This window comes from Arvicola amphibius, unplaced genomic scaffold (assembly GCF_903992535.2).
Source record: "Arvicola amphibius unplaced genomic scaffold, mArvAmp1.2, whole genome shotgun sequence".
Taxonomy (NCBI): Eukaryota; Metazoa; Chordata; class Mammalia; order Rodentia; family Cricetidae; genus Arvicola; species Arvicola amphibius.
The window spans coordinates 85,608-105,819 of NW_024582332.1; the positions used below are offsets into that span (position 1 = coordinate 85,608).

Genomic DNA, 20,212 nt, shown 5'->3' on the forward strand with positions numbered 1-20,212 from the left:
TACAATTTTCACATGTACTAAAATTTAACTTTCACAGTTAAATAAATAAATATTTATACACATAAATACAAATAACAAAGAATCTAGAAGCTAACGAATGTCTCTACGATATACACAGTCTTGCTCATAACTGATGAAACACCCAGGAAGGCTGACTGAAGGATGTCAAAATAAGTGATATCAATGAGACAGCAGGTTTGGTGAGGTGAGGTGCAGGGTCCTAGTCCAGGAAAGTTCTCTCCTCTTCAGCTCAGGACTTCTCCTTCTCCTCACTCAATCTTGCCATCAACTTGGCTGAAGAAGACAGGGCTCTCCAGACTTCTGCTCTGACCACCTCCCAGGCACAGGGGCTGTGTTTCTTCTCTCTCAGGTAGACAGTGATCCTGTGGAAGTATTTCCTCACAGCCACCATGGAGTCTTCCTGGCTCAGGGGAGGTTCCTGCACCTCCACCTGCTGCATCAGACAGGCCTGCAGGTCCTTAAGCTGCTGGTGGAGGCCAGTGCAGAATGTGTCTAGGAGGGCTGTCTCCCAAGCAGCAGATGAGTCCTTTGAGCTGAAGAGGATCAGGACCTGCTGGGTCAGCTCCTGCAGGACAGGGATGGCTTGGGCCTTCTGGATCTGCTGGGCATCCACCTTCTCCAGAGGGAATGCAAAGTCCTTTCTGTCCTTGAGGCAGGACAGAGGGGAGAGTCTCCTCATTTGTGCCAGGAGTGTCATGGCTCCCTTGTTGCTGAGGTTATGAGTCTGAGGCAGGTCACATCCCAGAAAGCAGGTTGACCAGTAGCTCATCAGCACCATGGTCATCAGGAAAGCACAGGGTCTGGCCATTTTGGATGTTGCAGATGCTGTTGGTCCTCTGGGCTGTTGGTCCTGAACCTTCCCGTCTAGGTTCTCTGAAGACCCTGCTGTGTGCATGTGTCTTAAATAAGAGAAAGCTCTAGTTTCCATTTTCTGAATGCCCTCCCCTTTCTTTCCAATTCTCTTTTCCCTTCTTACATTCATTCTGTGATCAGGTCTGGGCATTTTTCTCAACCATTTTGGTTTTCATTATTGCTTTCACTTTCACTGCTCATTTTAACAAAGTTAATTAACAAGTTTCTACTAAATGAAGACATTAACTTTACAGTATAGATATCCATATATAAATGAAACTTAGTTATATAACATAAAGATGAAAAGAATTCATAATTGTACTTAAAATCTATTGAATGCTCTCTTTCAACGTTTCTTCAGCACATGCTTGAGTACCTCGTGGGTTTCTCAGCCCCCATGTGAAATCCAGGCACAGAAGCACAAAACTGTAATCCCGAAACACGGGAGAAGAAGCAGAAAGGACTCTAGTGCTTCAGCAAATCCAACTACAGCTTAAATGAGAGAACCCGTCAGAGAAAGCAAGCAGGGCATGACTGAAGTAAGAACTGGCCATTGACTTCTGGCTTAACATACATGAAGACTCACATCAAATGCAAACAGACAAAAGCAATAAAGAAATCAAAAGTGATTGAGAAGGAAGTGCCCAGACAGGAGCAAAGAATGAATGCAAGAAAAACAAGAGAATTGGGAAGCAAGTTATTGGCATTAAAAATGGAAATTAGTGTTTCTCCTTTTAAGACACATGCACACAGGATGGCCTTGACAGAACTGAGAAGGGGTAAGTCACGACCAACAGCCCAGAGGACCAGCAGAAGCTGCAACATCCACAATGGCTAGACCCTGTGTTTCCTGATGACCCTGGTGCTTATAAACTACTGGTCAACCTGCTCTCTGGGATGTGACCTGCCTCAGACTCATAACCTCAGCAACAAGGGAGCCTTGACACTCCTGGCACAAATGAGGAGACTCTCCCCTCTCTCCTGTCTAAAGGACAGAAAGGACTTTGCATTCCCTCTGGAGAAGGTGGATGCCCAGCAGATCCAGAAGGCCCAAGCCATCCCTGTCCTGCAGGAGCTGACCCAGCAGGTCCTGTTCCTCTTCAGCTCAGAGGACTCATATTTTGCTTGGAAGACAACCCTCCTAGACACATTCTGTACTGGCCTCCACCAGCAGCTCAATGACCTCCAAGCCTGATGTAGCAGGTGGTGGTACAGGAACCTCCCTGAGTAAAGGTATTTATATTTTTATTCACATCAGAAGCAAAATTACAGTTTTGAAGTAGCAAAAAAAATTATGGTTGAGCTTTACCACAAGTTAAGGAACTGTGTTAAAATATCGTTACATAAGGAAGCTTGGAAACCACAGAGCTATATAGTGTGGTCCAGGACACCCAGTGCTATATGGATTTTCTTAGCTTCAAAAATAAAAAAAAGAACTAAATTAATTTGAGGCTTTAAAGATTGATCCATTTATTCAAGTGTAAATATAAATACATTTTATCTTAGCATTTAAATATCTCAGATGAGGCACACTAAAAATTAATGAAAATATATAAATAAAGTCTGAGTCTAAAGACATCTGGGGTGACAATTTAGCCTTAAATCCGAACACCAAATTTGTTGTGAAAGCATTCTACTATATGGAGACTTTGAAATTAAGCAGAAAAGTAGATCATTTTCTTTACACTACTGTAACCTTACAGTGAAAACACATACTTGTAGTCTACATACTCACTAAGATAAAAGTGTTGATGAGGGATGACGGTGAGTATGGGTACGATTAAATCAAACCATGTACGCAAGTCAGGACTAAAAGAATGTTCAGGAGTGGAGAAGTCGATATCCTCCTTGCATCTTTAAGGTCATTTGTGAACGATTTTAAAATGGGTTGCACAGTCCAAAAATAGTGCATTCAGTAACCACAAAAATAAGCTCTATGAAGAAGATAACACAGGAAACTGCGAGGAATCATGGGGTTCTAAAGGGTTCGTTTTATACATATTTCTAATTGTATTGGCTCCAAGGGATTTTTTTTCTGAGGCTAGTATGAATGAGTTGATTGCCAAATTCCTCTTCTGGAAGGTTTTACTGTGTGCTCTACTTTTATGCTGTGCTTCATGCCTTCACTAATATTAACTTCCCTAAATGTTTAAATTCCTTGATGTTGAGAGTAGAATTCTAGATCCCAGAGTCAGGCTGGCCAGAGGCTGGTAATGTCAGGGGTATAATAGATTAAAGGGGAGTAGGTCACAATCTGACAGGAGCGAGACATTCTGACTTACTGCTGCACTGTGAGATACTGTCCATACAGAAGCATGAGATTAGTAGGAGAAATGCAAAGACAGGATTTCTCAAGCAATGATTGAGAAGTATTCGATGGGTTTATATATTTGTCTGAAGAATATACATCATTCCATGCACCCACAGTAGTTTGTATCCTGATCATGTATGTAATATTTACACCAGAATGTTAAAATAAATATTAAAAATTTTGAAAAGAGGTAAAGAATGAAGAGACAAAATCAGGTCAAATTAGTAAAATTTATAGAAAATGCAAATACATACCAAATTATAACAAAAAACATGCTACATTACACAAACAGTTAATGAATAAATGAGTGAATAGAAAATTAAACAATTAAATAAATAATTACATAAATAGATGTGGTGGGTGAAGAGCAAGTGTCTTTAAAGAGAGATATAAGCACTGTTCATTGATGATGGAACATATAGACATGTTGATTGAGGTCATGGCAAAATGAATGAGATCTGTGTGACTCCAGAGTCTGAGCAGAGAGGCGCAGGGTCCAAGTCCAGGAGAGTCCCCTCCACTTTGGCTCAGGACTTACTCTTTCTTCTCACTCAATCTTGCCAGCAACTTGGCTGAGGAAGACAGGGCTCTCCAGACTTCTGCTCTGACCACCTCCCAGGCACAGGGGCTGTGTTTCTTCCCTCTCAGGTAGGCAGTGATCCTGTGGAAGTATTTCCTCACAGCCACCATGGAGTCTTCCTGGCTCAGGGGAGGTTCCTGCACCCCCACCTGCTGCATCACACAGGCCTGCAGGTCCCTGAGCTGCTGGTGGAGGCCAGTGCAGAATGTGTCTAGGAGGGTTGTCTCCCAAGCAGCAGATGAGTCCTTTGAGCTGAAGAGGATCAGTACCTGCTGGGTCAGCTCCTGCAGGACAGGGATGGCTTGAGCCTTCTGGATCTGCTGGGCATCCACCTTCTCCAGAGGGAATGCAAAGTCCTTTCTGTCCTTGAGGCAGGAGAGAGGGGAGCGTCTCCTCATTTGTGCCAGGAGTGTCAAGGCTCCCTTGTTGCTGAGGTTATGAGTCTGAGGCAGGTCACACCCCAGAGAGCAGGTAGTCCAGTAGCTCATCAGCACCAGGGCCATCAGGAAAGCCCAGGGTCTGGCCATTGTGGATGTTGCAGATGCTGTTGGTCCTCTGGGCTGTTGGTCCTGAACCTTCCCGTCTAGGTTCTCTGAAGACCCTGCTGTGTGCATGTGTCTTAAATAAGAGAAAGCTCTACTTTCCATTTTATGAATGTCCTCCCTTTTCTTCCCACATCCTTTTCCCTTTCTTTAAGTCATCCTCTGCTTGTGCCTGTCCTCTTTTTAGACTTTTTGTTTCCCTTCTGTTTGCATTTTCACTTATCCCCCCGACATAGTTTCTTTAGGGTTTATTCCTGAAATTGTCCTGGACAATTTATAGCACAGATATTCCTTACAGGTATGACATTACTCACATGTAAAAAAATTAAATCTTTTCTCTAATAATTGTATTGAAAAGTTACTGAATTTAATGCTGCAAATGAACTTTGTGAGTCATGTTTACTTCTTTATATTGTTATTTAAATTGTATTGTAAATTTTACTGCAAATTATTTTTTCTAAGTGTACATTAATGTTTTAATATTTTCAAATATTTGATGCAATGGCACGTTACAGTTAACATCTATATATGTTAATTAAGTGCTAAGAAATGGAGTCATATGCCATGATTCGCATATATCCATGGGAGGCCTGTTCATTTCTGAGTAGAAAGGGAGGAGGAGTGGATACCGGGTGGTTTTGAAGGGCACTGGCAATGAGAAACTTGGAGGAGAGGAGTGAGGTGAAAGTGTTGTCTGGAGGGACAATAAATAAATAACTTGAAAAGTGGGATCATTTTTATTCTAGCTTTCTTAATTTAGTTTGATATTAATTTATATGAAAGATTAAATGTGGTTTCTAGTATATATTAGGTATTTTTTTTTAATGATTAATCACGGGTTCTTATTGCCCAATGGTAAAGAGCTTCCTGATGAAGGCTGGAAAATTGATGTTGATCCTTTGAGCCAGTGGTGGGCGTGGAAAACTGATTTCTGGATGTTGTCCTCACTCCACGTACTTGTTGCTGCAGGAAATTTTTGGTTAACACACATACATGCATTCTGTGTGTGTGTGTGTGTGTCTCTATCACACACACACACACACGCAAAACATACACACCTGTATGTATATACTAAAGATCATAATGTATAGCATATACGTGTTTGTTCTAAAAGTCTCAGACTTATTCTTTGCACTGTTACATCTCTGTCCTTATGATTTACGGGATGCTGTCTCGGGCTGTGGGTTCTTTAGCTGGTTAGTGCTCCAGAAGAGCTTTCCTCAGAATGAGGAACAGGTGGGGGGTTTCTGTGCTGCTGCCATCGTGACTTATACAGTGAACGGAGCTTCTCTGATATTTCTCTCCCTCTCCATCCCTTCTTATGAAGCAGTTTTGGAGGTCATGGAGTTGTTCTTTGCAGTTCCTTCAAAGTCAGGATCAGTGCAGACATCACCCACTGTCCATCATTACTGCCCTGATGTTCTTCGACCAATAACAGTTACGCCTATATTGAGTGTAGTTTTTTTTTTTTCTGGTGTATATGAGTTTAGAGAATCTGACGCCAGCTGCTGGTATTTCCCCAGGTGCCTGTGACGTATTCAGTGGTGTTCGAGTCTATTCACACTCCCTGCAGCACAGCGGCACAGTGTCCTCAATCCCCTTCCTGTACCCCACTCCTGAGTGTGCTCACCATACCTTGATGACTTCAGTGCTCACACACAATGTGGCGTTTGCTTGGTTTTCAGCATCATAAATCCTAAAAGGTCGTTGCTCTGATTTTAGTGGATTCACTAGCCAGGCTTTTGTTTACAGCAGTGACCACATGGCCATGGATCAGAGTAATTTTGAAAGTGACCTAGATAGTCAATCCATTCCCAGACAAAACTTCAATGATTTTCTTCTCGACAACATCAGTCTTAACACCCCTACAGAAATAGGAAGCTGTAGGTAGCAGGACTGTAGAGGAGAAGAGCAATGCCCTTGGCGTCTCCGTGCCTGGTTTCTTACATCACTCTACTCCTCACAGAGGACAAGCGCATCCCTCCGTCCTCCAGAGAATCTTCCTCTTGTAATAGATGCTGCGTACAGACACGTACAAGTGGTCAATAGACAGAGAACAGGTGACTGAGACATGGCCAGTCTGGCTTTCCTGGATCCCGAGGTCAGCGGTCATTACACAAGAGGTCAGAGGAAGATGGCAATGCCCAGAGGCAGTTGATGACTGCAGCAAATCAGTGGTGTTGGCGCAGTGGAGCAGTCGCCTGTACCTGCTGATAGCAACTGTGACTGCACGCACAAAGTCTGAATATGATCAAGACAGACCAGACCCTTGTTTAAAGCAGGGAGGATGTCAGGAAATCCCACCCCTAGCAGAGGAGCTCTTCGGGGTGAAGGAGATTCAGTTATCCTCAGTAATGGGAGCCATGAGAGGTTGCACATCGTCCACAAGGTGGCAGTGTACCCGTGCACATTTGGCAGCAATAAGTGAACTCAAGGTTAAAAACAAAATAATAAGGAATAAAATTGAGAGGAACTAGCCTAGTAACTTTATAGTCATTTAACTTCCCTTGTTAGATTTGCTCCATGGGGTGTTTTTTGAGGCTACTATGAATGGAGTTTTTCCTGGGAAAGTTCATGTCATCTTGACGCCAGCTAGGGTCATGTGGGAAGAAGGAATCTTATTAGGGAAGATGTTCCTATAGAATCACCCTGCAGACGAATCTCTAAGCTATTTTATTAACTGATGACTGCTATAGAACCATCCATCCCACTGCAGGTGATCTCACCCCTGGACATGTGATTCTGTATGCATAGAAAGCACGTTGAGCAGCCGTGAGTCATCAAGGCAGTAGCCAGTGCTCCTCTGTGACTTCCATACCAGCCCCTGCCTTCAACTTCCTGCCCTGTTCTCAGTAGTGGAATATGCTGTGGATTTTAAATGAAAACAAACCCTTTCCACCCACATGTTGCTTTAGGTCATAATAGTTTATCACAGCAATAGAAGCCTACTCCAAGACAGGGCTGATGCCCATAATTTCAGTATTTCTCAGCGGTTACAGGAAGAGTCCTCATTAGTTGTGTGATATATTTTATTTTGACTTTATGATCTTACTAATATTTGTATAGAAATGAGTTTATCTGGTAGAAGTTGAGAGTCAAATGTTAGTTATCAGAGGACAGAGAAATCAGAGGGAAGTACAGTCTAGGAAGAGTTGGTCAAGGGGACAAAGGCACAGCGTGACACAAGCAACATGTTCTGACATCCTTCTGCAATGCTGCTGGCACACATACTGAGGAGTGATGAATAATAGAGAGAAGGAAGATTTTTCCCATTGATAAACTAAGACTATATGATGATTGTATGCACTCACCTCTTACGTTTATGCAGTGCACATTGCTTTCAGTATTATTTCTTACTGAGTCCAGATAGGTAATATTGATGGTGACCCAATGAGTTTAAAACCATCAAAAGCTTTTTCAAAGATCTAATGGCTGACAAATAAGAACAAACATGTATAGTCAAAAATTTATTGACTAGAGGAAATAAATTAACAATATTGGTTTGATACATTAAAGAAAATAGAAAATTCATAATATTATAAGGTAAATAAAATTATGTAAATAGTAAAACAGGAAAAAACAATATAAATAAATAAAACATTTGAATAAATAAACAAATGCCCTTACAAATAAATATAATAGAACCTAACATTATGCAAAATATGCAGGCAAACATAATCATTGATGTCAAAGTAAAAGATCTTGGGAAAGGCAAAATCTGCCAAGTGAGGTTCAGGGTCCTAGTCCAGGAGAGTCTCCAACACTTTGGCTCAGGACTTACTCCTTCTCTTCACTCAATCTTGCCAGCAACTTGGCTGAGGAAGACAGGGCTCTCCAGACTTCTGCTCTGACCACCTCCCAGGCACAGGGGCTGTGTTTCTTCCCTCTCAGGTAGACAGTGATCCTGTGGAAGTATTTCCTCACAGCCACCATGGAGTCTTCCTGGCTCAGGGGAGGTTCCTGCACCCCCACCTGCTGCATCACACAGGCCTGCAGGTCCCTGAGCTGCTGGTGGAGGCCAGTGCAGAATGTGTCTAGGAGGGTTGTCTCCCAAGCAGCAGATGAGTCCTTTGAGCTGAAGAGGATCAGGACCTCCTGGGTCAGCTCCTGCAGGAAAGGGCATCCACCTTCTCCAAAGGGAATGCAAAGTCCTTTCTGTCCTTGAGGCAGGAGAGAGGGGAGAGTCTCCTCGTTTGTGCCAGGAGTGTCAAGGCTCCCTTGTTGCTGAGGTTATGAGTCTGAGGCAGGTCACATCCCAGAGAGCAGGTTGACCAGTACAGGAGCTCATCACTACCAGGGCCATCAGGAAAGCACTGGGTCTGGCCATTGTGGATGTTGCAGATGTTGCTGGTCCTGAACCTTCCCCTGTAGGTTCTCCGAAGATCATCCTTTGTGCATCTGTCTTAAGTAGGGCAAACACTAGTTTCCACTTTCTGAATGCCCTCCCCTTCTCCACAATTCTTTTCACTTTTCTTCATTAATTCTCAGCGGTGTCTTGGCATTTTTCTCAACCATTTTTATTTTCATTACTGTTTTCTCTTTCATTGCTCTCCTAAACAAATCTGTATCAGAGGTTTTCTTGCCCTGAGTAAAATTGTCATTAACTGTTAACCACACATATGCATTCAACTTTTGATATTTACACACGTAATTCAATGATAAATTTCTTCTAAAACTTGTAAAAAAAAGATATTGAAATTCAGTTTGTAATTAAATTTTCTGTTGTCATTTATATCAAATACATACTTTTAAATTATAATTTAAGGTATGATGCAAATTCGCTATTTCTAAATTTATCATATTAATGTAATGAGACACTGTTTTTCTAATGTTTAAAAGAAAAAATACTTTTTCAAATTGCCCTTATTAACTTTAATACTGATTTATATGTATGCTTGATTTAATAATCACTGTATATTGGCTATTTATTCAATGATTGCCATGCCATCATGAGGTTTTAATATGTGAGGGTTTGCTGTCCAAGTTTCATGAGCTGAGTTTGATTCCTGGAACCCATGGTTGAAGCAGAGATCTGAGTCCTGTATTTTGTCCTCTGATCACCATATTCATGATGTGACAATCTTGAGGCTGCTCACACACACACACTCACACACACTCAAACACACAGATATACATACACACTCCCACACATACATACACACAAACATGCACACTCCACACCTAACACACACACACACACACACACACACACACTCCAGCATATCTGCATATAGACACACTGCATTACACACAAAAATGCCCATTCACATAAGCACACACACACATATATGCACACCCTCCCCCCACATAAGTATACATCCCTCCCACGAAAATGCACTAACATGCACATTTACACATTCTCACATGTACAAGCCCCCCACACTCAAACACACACATACATTTCCACACATATGTACACACTTGTGCACACACTCACACGCTGGTGAACAAACATCTACACTTACATACATGCTCTCTCTCTCCCCCCTCACACACACACACCTATAAACAGTGCTTGTGCATACACACACACACCTATAAACAATGCTTGTGCACACACACACACACACACACACACACAGTCATAATGAGAGTAATAAGAAGTAAATACCTCAAAACTAAGATTCCTGTGAGGGATTTTTCTTGAGTTGAAGTGGGAAGTGCCACTTCTTAACAAGACTTTGGAGGGGAAGGCACACCTTTTATCTGGATCTTTGAGGTGGGACCACTCACCTTTAACCCAGATCCTTTGAGATAGGAAGACCCACCTCTATGCTGAGGCACACCTTCTGCTGGAATCCCATAGAGGACATGAAAGAAGAAAGCTTTTGAACTTTGCCTGCTTGCTCTCACCTTGATCGCAAGCCCATTCCTTCACTGACATTAGAACCCACTTCTTCTGGACCCCAGCATGTTAGGAAGACCATGTAAGATGTCCAGCCTCACGGGGTGAATAAATCCATAAAGGTAAGGATCTGAAGTGTGACAAATGAAAGTTTTTGTTTTGAGATGGTATTACTCTTATTACTCCTCTGTATTATCGGGAGTGTGTGTGAGCATTGTGAATAGATGTGTGTGTATGTGTGTGGCAGAGAGCATGTCTGTGTGCGTGTGTCCACAGGTGTGTGTGCACCACTGTGTGTGTGTGTGAATTGATGTTTGTGTTTGAGTGTGTGGGTATGTGTTTACATGTGTGAAGGTATAAATGTGTAGGTGAGTGCATTTGTCTGGAGGAAATGTGTGCTTATGTGAGTGTGTTCTATGTAACAGTGTGAGGGTCTTTGTGTGTGTGCATGCATTGTGTGCGTGTGTAGACACAAGCTCTTGCCATGTGTAAATGTGCTCATTGGAGTCTGACTTACGAGAGTTTGTTTCTCCGTTTCAACCCTGGACTCAGCGCGTCAAGACTTGAACAGCAAGTCTTTTCACCTAGATACCTCATGATGGCATGGCAATTATTGGAAGAAAAGTCAAGATACACTAATGATGTAATGAACATCTTATGTAAATCAATATTAGAGTTAATGGAGGCAATTTGAAGTGTACCATTACATTGATACTTTTAATTTAGAAATAATTTGCATCACACCTTACATATGATTTAAATATTTATTTAAATAATAGAAATAAAACACAATTTAAGATCAATTTAAATAACTTAAATAAAATTTTGGGAGAAACTTTATCTTTAAAATAGATAAAATAGTGTAAGTTTCAAAGAAGGAATGGTCATCTGTGGTGTAATGGCTAATGACAACTCCACTGACAAACAGAAAAGTGCTGAAAACAGCAGCTTTCTGAGGGCAGCGGTGAAAGAGGAAGCAAAGATGACAACCAAAATGGTTTAGAAAAAAAATGTCTAGACAAAAGCAGAGGATGAGCTCAAGAAAGTGAAAAGACAATTGGAAAGTAAGGGGCGGGCATTCAGAAAACGAAAACCAAGGCTACACGATTTAAGACGAAGGCAGGAATGATGGTCTTCAGAGAACCTAGAGGAGAAGGTTCAGAACCACACAGCCCACAGGACCAGCAGCATCTACAACATCCACAATGGCCAGACCCTGTGACTTCCTGATGGTCCTGGTGCTGATGAGCTGCTGGTCAACCTGCTCTCTGGGATGTGACCTGAGTCAGACTGACAAAATCATGAACGAGACTCTCTCGATACTCCTGGCACAAAAGAAGCAATTCTCTCTTCCCTGTTGGAAGGAGACAAAGAACTTTCTCTGTCCCCTGGAGGAGATGGATGCCCAGCAGATCCAGAAGCCTCAAGTGATCCAGGTACTGGATGACATGACCCAGCAGAGCCTGACGCTCTTCTGCCTAAATAAGGCATCTGCTGCATGGGAGACAACACTCCTAGAGACATTCTGTAATGGCCTTTACGATCAGCTCAGGGAGCTGCAGTCCTGTCGGATGCAGCACGTGGGGATGCAGGAAATCCCTGTGAAGAAATATTTCGAGAGGATCACTGCCTACCTGAGGAAGAAGAAACACAGCCCCTGTGCTTGGATGGTGGTCAGAGCAGAAGTCTGGAGAGCCTGGTCTTTCTCAGCCAACTTGCGAAAAAGTTTGAACAAGGAGAATGAGTAAGTCCTGAGGAGTCTCCTGGGACCGGACACTGTATCTCACTGTTTAAGTTCTCCACTAAAGACTCTTGTTCATTTTGGCATGAATTCAATCAACCTGCCTAGCTGTTTCAGCAGAACAGAGACAATTTGGGTCTACATATGAAAGCATGTGTTCCTTCATTCTATTGGTGTATCCGTGTATGCATGTATTTACTCATTATATTATTTATATAATTTAAGTTATTTAAATTCAATCTTAAAGTTTTATATTTTCTTTAATGTAGCAAACCATCCTGTGCGATTAAATTATTTTGTTTTCTATTAAATTTTGCTGCATAGAACATTTTTTAATTTGTTAATTCTGTTATTTTCCAATTTTCTCAGTACTTTTAAGTGGATACTCTACACCATACAAATTATACAAATGAACACAAGGTCAAAAAATTGAGCAGGATCCATGTGTGCACAGCATAGTGTTTAGACAAACCCTGCATCTGTCCCTCTAATTCTCTCCAGGATGTAGTATTCTCTGTGTGTACAGTCAGCATGCTGTCCAGAATCTTGTCCCTGTCACATTGTGACTTGGTCCTCTTTGATGTAATGTTCACCAGAGTAATCCTCCCTCTGACCTCCCTGACCTCTGGTACCTTTCATCCACTCTAAACTTCTGTGAGTTTTGGGTTCTAAATATGAGTGAGATCATGTGCAGTGATATAAAATAGATCACAGAAAAATGATCAACTTGCCTGAATACCACAGCAAACATACCAAGAAGAAGTCAGTAAATCAACTCCATTCATAATGGTCTCAAAAATATACCTGCAATAAATCCCACCACGGAAGTGAAATGCCTCTGAAATTAATCCTCCCTCTCCATTTCATGGTTTTTTTCTCCTCTTTCTTCTCCTCCTCCTTTTCATCCTTCTTCTCTGTCTTAGTGCTTCTAGTTGTGCACAGGGGTATCTCCTGGAACCTTAGATAACCTCTCTTAGAGTCCCCACCCCTAAGGACAATGAATCTCTCTCTCAGAAGCCACCAGTTGCCTTAGTTCCTCGGCTACAAGTGGAATTTCCTGTGTTTTCCAAGCTGGGATGTTGTCTGGCTTGGTCTTGTTCATTCAGTCACAGCCACTGTCAGTTCATTTGTGCAGATACCGTGCTGGTCCAAGAACACTGCTTTGCTGTGGTCATGCACGGCCTCTGGATCTTGCAATCCTTCTGCTCCCTCTTCTGCAATGATCAGGACCAGGAAGTCAGCCCTTTATTTTCTGCTCTGTAACCACTTGTGGGTTTCTGTGTTCATTGCCATAGGAGGCTCCTGTGGTAGGGGTAGTAATCCCGCAGTAACCGTCTCTTAGACATGTAGCTGTAATTTGAAATCAGGTATGGTGACACTACCAATACAGTACTACTTTACTCTTTGGTATCTTCATGGGAGAAATAAAATTTGGTAACTTCTGGGAGAAATAAAATTTCTATTTTTATTTGGATTGTGTGATGGTTTAGATAGGAATGGCCCCATAGACTCATGTGTTTGAATGAGGATTGGCCATATTAGGAGGTGCAGCCTTGTTGGAGTAGGCATGGCCTTCTTGTTGGAAGTATGTCACTGTGAGTTGGGCTTTGAGGTCTTCTATGCTAAGACTAGGTCTAGTGTGAGAGACTCCTTCTGCTGCCTCTGGAACAACATGTAGAACTTTTGCTCATTCCCTAGTAGTGTGTCTGTCTCCATGCTGCCATGTTTCCCACCAGGAGGATAATGGACTACACCTCTGAAACGTTAAGCCACCCCCAATTAAATGTTTTCCTTTATAAGAGTTGGTGTGGTCATGGTGTCTCTTCACAGCAATAGAAACCCCAACTAAGACAGACTGCATTGAACATGAAGATCCCTTGGACATATAGAAACTTTCATAACAACATTATTGTATTTAATCAACATAGATCTTTCCCACTGAAATTAGTAGCTAATGTTGCTGCTACTGCTGCCACACTTGGATGATTCGCCAGCTCCATTCTTCAGCTTTCATTTCCAGAGACATCACGTTTTTTGGTTCACTGCCACAAAAGAACATCAGCGTTTTCTTTCTAGGAGAGTAGAAAAGAGAAAGAAAGCAGATACGGAGACTTCTACAATCAAATGAACATCTTAAGGACAGAAGACTTAATGGAAAAGTATAGACAGTTGAAACACTTAAAGCCACTGCTGTCTCTTAAAATAGCCTAAACATCTCTATAATGAGACACATTGGAACTGAAGATCAATCACGGAAATCAATACTCAATAAGGAATTGATGGCTTACAATTACTTTATATAGGGATCAGTGTCCTAGATCAACATTGAAAGTGGCAGTACATATAAACATATGCATTACACACGATGCACTGCTTAACAGCAGCACATACTATATATAATATTACACATATGTGTACACACAGCTTTCTTTCTGACACACTGCCAGTACCTCCCTGCTTTCCAGACCCCATTTTTCAGCCTCGTAGCCCCGGTTTCCTCCTCCCTGATGTGGAAAGCCCCAGTGTGTGCTCCTCATTCTCTCCTCATTAACCAACTCTGTTCAGTATACAACCGTTATCTCTTACATCTGGATTTCCGGTGATTACTTTCTTACTGAAAACGCATAACCTGAAGTGAAACAAAAAGAGAAACAACTCGAGGTTTGTAAAAAGTTCTCGAGGGAGGGAATTGTCTCACATATTTGGAACTGAGAGTGTTCTTCTCATGACCTAATGATATCTATGGCTGAGAGAGAGAGAGAGAGAGAGAGAGAGAGAGAGAGAGAGAGAGAGAGAGAGAGAGAGAGAGAGAGAGAGAGAGAGAGAGAGAGAGAGAGAGAGGAGGGGGGTGGGGAAAGGAAACTGAGCAACTCTGGCCTACAGAGATAACGATCGCCCCCTTTTGGCAATTGCCTTCTAAGAAGTAACAGCTTCACTCTGGCATGTTTTCCGGAGATTTCTGCTTCCTAGTAGAGTTTTCTCCTCGGGTCAAATGGGCTTTTCCTCAGAAGAATGGACATCTGTTTGGAAGATTTGATTCCTTCCACTTCTTATCTGAGGGGGGGGGAGCATGCTCCCAGGTTCACTCTGGTCATGTCTTCTGGACAATGGACAGCTCAACGTGCACAAATAGTTAGAAGAGATTTTTTTCCCTCTAACCTACTGTAAAGGAAGTTCTCTGGAGGAGGAAGTTCTCCGGAGAAGTAGCTGTTTACAAACCAGCTCCATGTCTGACCTCACATTGTTTTGAGCAGTATGTAAAGCATTTGGAATGCAGCTGAGCAAACCATGCCCCAGCCAGGAAGGCTGTAGCTTAGTGTCAACCCATAGAAGAGCTCCTTCACCTGCTCTTCTGCCTACTGAGACCGGCAACAATGGGCTTGGTAAATGCACTGACCTATGACTGTCTTGATGTGTGACTTCAAAAGTTTGGGTTGCCTCTTCCACAATAGAACACATCACTTGGGGTAACACAAATCTGTATTCTACACCACGGTCACTCACAACTAGGTGTTTAATCGGCGTGGAATAAGCTAGTTCTTATTTTTACTGGAGCAAGGTCTGTGTTTTGCAGGGGCACAGCTCAACAGCTCAGAGCATCTCAACCCATCAGCCCCTTTGCAGGACACATGGAGAGAGAAAGACAATTCCCATCTGTAGATACAGATGCCAAGGAAATCTTAGAGGTTCATCAATTCCTTCCTAAGAGTAACTTGTCAGTTATCCCCCCGACATAGTTTCTTTAGAGTTTATTCCTGAAATTGTCCTGGACAATTTTTTTTTCCTCATGGTTTATTTTTTTTTTTATATTTAAAAATTTCGATCTCCTTCCCTCCTCCTCCCCCCTCCCTCCCCTCCTCCTCCCCCTACCCTCCCCTCCTTCTCCTCCTTCCCTCCCCTCCCCTTCACCCATACCTCCCCTCCCTCCCTCTCAAGGCCAAGGAGCCATCAGGGTTCCCCATTCTATGCTAAGACCAGGGTCCTCCCAACTCCCCCCTGGTCCAGGAAGGTGATCGACCAAGCTGAGAAGGCTCCCACAGAGCCCGTCCATGCAGAAGAATCAGAGCCCAGAGCCATTGTCCTTTGCTTCTCAGTCAGCCTCCGCTGTTGGCCACATTCAGAGAGACGGGTTTGGTCGCATGATCCATCAGTCCCATTCCAACTGGAGTTGGTGATCTCCCATTAGTTCTGTCCCACCGTCTCCATGAGTGAACGCACCCCTCTCGTTCCTGACTTTCTCCCTCATGTTCTTGCTCCTTCTGCTCCTCATCAGGACCTTGGGAGCTCAGTCCAGTGCTCCAATGTGGGGCTCAGTCACCTTCCCCATCTGTTGCCAGCTGAAGGTTCCCTCACGGTCCTGACTTTCTTTCTCATGTTCCCTCTCCTTCTGTTCCTCATCAGGACCTTGGGAGCTCAGTCCGGTGCTCCAATGTGGGGCTCTGTCATTTTCTTCATCTATCGTCAGGTGGAGGTTCTATGGTGATATGCAAGAAATTAATCAGTATGGCTATAGGAACTGGCCTTTTCAGGCTCCCTCTCCTCAGCTGCCCAAGGGACTAACTGGGGGCATCTCCCTGGAAACCTGGGAACCCCTCTAGGGTCAAGTCTCTTGACAACCCTCAGGTAGCTCTTTAAATTAGGATATATGCTTCCCTGCTCCCATATCCACCCTTCCTATATCCCAAGCACCCCATTCCTCCGAGCTCCCCCCGTTCTTCCCTACACACTTTTCTCTCCCCATCTTCCCTTGGCCCAGTCTTGCCCAACCCTCAAGTTCCCAATTTTGCCTGGCGATCGTGTCTACTTCCAATATCCAGGAGGATTACTATATCTTTTTTTGGGAGTTCACCTTCTTATTATCTTCTCAAGGATCCCAAATTTATAGGCTCGATGTCCTTTAATTATGGCTAGAAACCGATTATGAGTGAGTACATCCCATGTTCATCTTTTTGGGTCTGGGTTACCTCACTCAGAATAGTGTTTTCTATTCCATCCATTTGCCTGCAAAATTCAAGATGTCATTGTTTTTTACCGCTGAGTAGTATTCTAGCATGTATATATTCCACAGTTTCTTCATCCATTCTTCCACTGAAGGGCATCTAGGTTGTTTCCAGGATCTGGCTATTACAAATAATGCTGCTATGAACATAGATGAGCATATGCTTTTGTTGTATGATTGGGCATCTCTTGGGTAGATTCCCAATAGTGGAATTGCTGGGTCCTGGGGTAGGTTGATCCCGAATTTCCTGAGAAACCGCCACACTGCTTTCCAAAGTGGTTGCACAAGTTTGCATTCCCACCAGCAATGGATGAGTGTACCCCTTACCCCACAACCTCTCCAGCAAAGGTTATTATTGGTGTTTTGGATTTTAGCCAATCTGACAGGTGTAAGATGATATCTCAAAGTTGTTTTGATTTGCATTTCCCTGATAGCTAGGGAGGTTGAGCATGACCTTAAGTGTCTTTTGGCCATTCGAACTTCTTCTGTTGAGAATTCTCTGTTCAGTTCAGTGCCCCATTTTTTAATTGGGTTAATTGGCATTTTACCGACTAGTCTCTTGAGTTCCTTATATATTTTAGAGATCAGACCTTTGTCAGTTGCAGGGTTGGTGAAAATCTTTTCCCAGTCAGTAGGCTGCCTTTGTGTCTTAGTGACAATGTCCTTTGCTTTACAGAAGCTGCTCAACTTCAGGAGGTCCCATTTATTCAATGTTGCCCTTAAAGTCTGTGCAGCTGGGGTTATGCGTAGGAAACGGTTCCCTGTGCCCATTTGTTGTAGAGTACTTCCCACTTTCTCCTCTATCAAGCTCAATGTGTTCAAATTAATATTGAGGTCTTTAATCCATTTGGACTTGAGTTTTGTGCATGGTGATAGATATGGATCTACTTTCATTCTTCTACAGGTTGACATCCAGTTATGCCAGCACCATTTGTTGAAGATGCCCTCTTTCTTCCATTGTGTACTTTTGGCTCCTTTATCAAAAATCAGGTGTTCATAGGTTTGTGGTTTAAGATCCGGGTCTTCTATACGATTCCATTGGTCAACTTCTCTGTTTTTATGCCAATACCAAGCTGTTTTCAATACTGTAGCTTTGTAATAGAGTTTGAAGTCAGGGATGGTAATGCCTCCAGAAGAACCTTTATTGTATAAGATTTTTTTGGCTATCCTGGGTTTCTTGTTTTTCCATATAAAGTTGATTATTGTCCTCTCAATCTCTGTGAAGAATTTTAATGGGACCTTGATTGGGATTGCATTGAATCTATAGATTGCTTTTGGTAGAATTGCCATTTTTACTATGTTGATCCTCCCAATCCACGAGCAGGGGAGATCCTTCCATTTTCTGGTATCCTCTTTAATTTCTTTCTTCAAAGACTTAAAGTTCTTGTCAAATAAATCCTTCACTTCCTTGGTTAGAGATACTCCCAGATATCTTATGCTATTTGTGGCTATTGTGAAAGGTGATACTTCTTTAATTTCCGTCTCTGCTTCCTTATCCTTTGTGTATAGGAGGGCGACTGATTTTTTGGAGTTGATCTTGTAACCTGCCACGTTACTGAAGGAGTTTATCAGCTGTAAGAGTTCTTTGGTGGAGTTTTTGGGGTCGCTTATGTATACTATCATATCATCTGCAAATAATGAAAGTTTAACTTCTTCCTTTCCAAATTGAATCCCCTTGATTCCCTTATGTTGTCTTATTGCTATTGCTAGAACTTCAAGCACTATATTGAAGAGATAAGGAGAGAGTGGACAGCCTTGTCGTGTTCCTGAATTTAGTGGGATAGCCTTGAGTTTCTCTCCATTTAGTTTGATGTTAGCTGTCGGCTTGCTGTAAATAGCTTTTATTATATTTAGGAATGACCCTTGTATCCCTACTCTCTCCAAGACCTTTATCATAAAAGGGTGCTGAATTTTGTCAAATGCTTTTTCAGCATCTAATGAGATGACCATATGATTTTTTTCCTTCAGTTTATTTATATGATGGATTACATTGATAGATTTTCGTATCTTGAACCAGCCCTGCATCTCTGGGATGAAGCCTACTTGATCGTAATGGATAATTTTTCTAATGTGTTCTTGGATTCGGTTTGCCAGTATTTTATTGAGAATTTTTGCGTCAATGTTCATGAGTGAGATTGGCCTGTAATTCTCTTTCTTGGTTGAGTCTTTGTGTGGTTTAGGTATCAAGGTGACTGTAGCTTCATAGAAGGAATTTGGCAGTGACTCTTGTGTTTCTATATTATGAAATACCTTAAGGAGTATAGGTATTAGGTCTTCTTGGAAGTTCTGGTAGAATTCCGCATTGAAACCATCTGGTCCTGGGCTCTTTTTGGTAGGGAGGTTTCTGATAACAGTTTCTAATTCTTCGCGACTAACAGGACTATTTAGAGCATTTATCTGGTCCTGGTTTAACTTTGGAATATGGTATTTATCTAAAAAACTGTCCATTTCTTTTACATTTTCCAATTTTGTGGCATACAGGCTTTTGTAGTAAGATCTAATGATTCTCTGAATTTCCTCTGTGTCTGTGGTTATGTCCCCCTTTTCATTTCTGATCTTATTAATTTGCGTGTTCTCCCTCTGCCGTTTGATTAGTTTGGCTAAGGGTTTGTCAATCTTGTTGATTTTCTCCAAGAACCAGCTTCTTGTTTCATTGATTCTTTGGATTGTTTTCTGTGTTTCTATTTTGTTGATTTCTGCCCTGAGTTTGATTATTTCCAGTCTTCTACTTCTCCTAGGTGAGTCTGCTTCTTTTTTTTCTAGAGCTTTCAGGTGTGCTGTTAAGTCACCAATGAGTGCTTTCTCCGTTTTCTTTAAGTGGGCACTTAGTGCTATGAACTTTCCTCTTAGCACTGCTTTCATTGTGTCCCATAGGTTTGAGTATGTTGTGTCCTTGTTTTCATTAAATTCAAGAAAGACTTTAATTTCTTTCTTTATTTCTTCCTTGACCCAGGTGTGGGTCAGTAGTTGACTGTTCAGTTTCCATGAGTTTGTGGGCTTTCTGGGGGTAGCATTGTTGTTGAATTCTAATTTTAATCCATGGTGATCTGATAAGACACAGGTGGTTACTAATATTTTTTTGTAACTGTGGAAGTTTGCTTTGTTACCAAGTATATGGTCAATTTTCGAAAAGGTTCCATGAGCCACAGAGAAGAAGGTATATTCTTTCCTATTTGGGTGGAATGTTCTATAGATGTCTGTTAAGTCCATTTGGTTCATTACCTCCATTAAGTCTTTCAATTCTCTGTTAGGTTTCTGTCTGCTTGACCTGTCCATTGGTGAGAGAGGAGTGTTGAAGTCTCCAACTATTAGTGTGTGTGG

At 42.1% G+C, this 20,212-nt stretch overlaps 4 protein-coding genes and 1 pseudogene across 4 annotated transcripts; 2 read left to right on the top strand and 3 right to left on the bottom strand.

Annotated features, from left to right (window-relative positions):
* Nucleotides 1-250: 250 nt before the first annotated feature.
* LOC119805888 (interferon alpha-12-like) lies at nucleotides 251-829 on the bottom strand. The gene has a single exon (XM_038317653.1). It carries the CDS (start codon nucleotides 827-829, stop codon nucleotides 251-253), a length of 579 nt encoding a protein of 192 aa, XP_038173581.1.
* Nucleotides 830-1,370: 541 nt separating this feature from the next.
* LOC121677054 (interferon alpha-9-like) lies at nucleotides 1,371-2,068 on the top strand. The gene is made up of 2 exons (XM_042054411.1): nucleotides 1,371-1,412; nucleotides 1,712-2,068. The coding sequence occupies exons 1-2, from the start codon at nucleotides 1,371-1,373 to the stop codon at nucleotides 2,066-2,068; spliced, it is 399 nt and encodes a 132-aa protein (XP_041910345.1).
* Nucleotides 2,069-3,718: 1,650 nt separating this feature from the next.
* Nucleotides 3,719-4,291, bottom strand: LOC119805879 (interferon alpha-12-like). The gene has a single exon (XM_038317648.1). It carries the CDS (start codon nucleotides 4,289-4,291, stop codon nucleotides 3,719-3,721), a length of 573 nt encoding a protein of 190 aa, XP_038173576.1.
* Nucleotides 4,292-8,083: 3,792 nt separating this feature from the next.
* On the bottom strand, nucleotides 8,084-8,633 carry LOC119805880 (annotated as a pseudogene).
* Nucleotides 8,634-11,356: 2,723 nt separating this feature from the next.
* On the top strand, nucleotides 11,357-11,899 carry LOC119805881 (interferon alpha-12-like). Its single transcript, XM_038317649.1, has one exon. The coding sequence runs from the start codon at nucleotides 11,357-11,359 to the stop codon at nucleotides 11,897-11,899; it is 543 nt and encodes a 180-aa protein (XP_038173577.1).
* Nucleotides 11,900-20,212: the final 8,313 nt, after the last annotated feature.

Bases quoted from the DNA above. Each gene is read 5' to 3' on its own strand.
- LOC119805881 (XM_038317649.1), top strand. From the start codon at position 11,357: ATGGCCAGACCCTGTGACTTCCTGATGGTCCTGGTGCTGATGAGCTGC.
- LOC119805888 (XM_038317653.1), bottom strand. From the start codon at position 829: ATGGCCAGACCCTGTGCTTTCCTGATGACCATGGTGCTGATGAGCTAC.
- LOC121677054 (XM_042054411.1), top strand. From the start codon at position 1,371: ATGAGAGAACCCGTCAGAGAAAGCAAGCAGGGCATGACTGAA. The intron at 1,413-1,711 runs GTAAGAACTGGC...CACAATGGCTAG, and splicing joins GCAAGCAGGGCATGACTGAA to ACCCTGTGTTTCCTGATGAC.
- LOC119805879 (XM_038317648.1), bottom strand. From the start codon at position 4,291: ATGGCCAGACCCTGGGCTTTCCTGATGGCCCTGGTGCTGATGAGCTAC.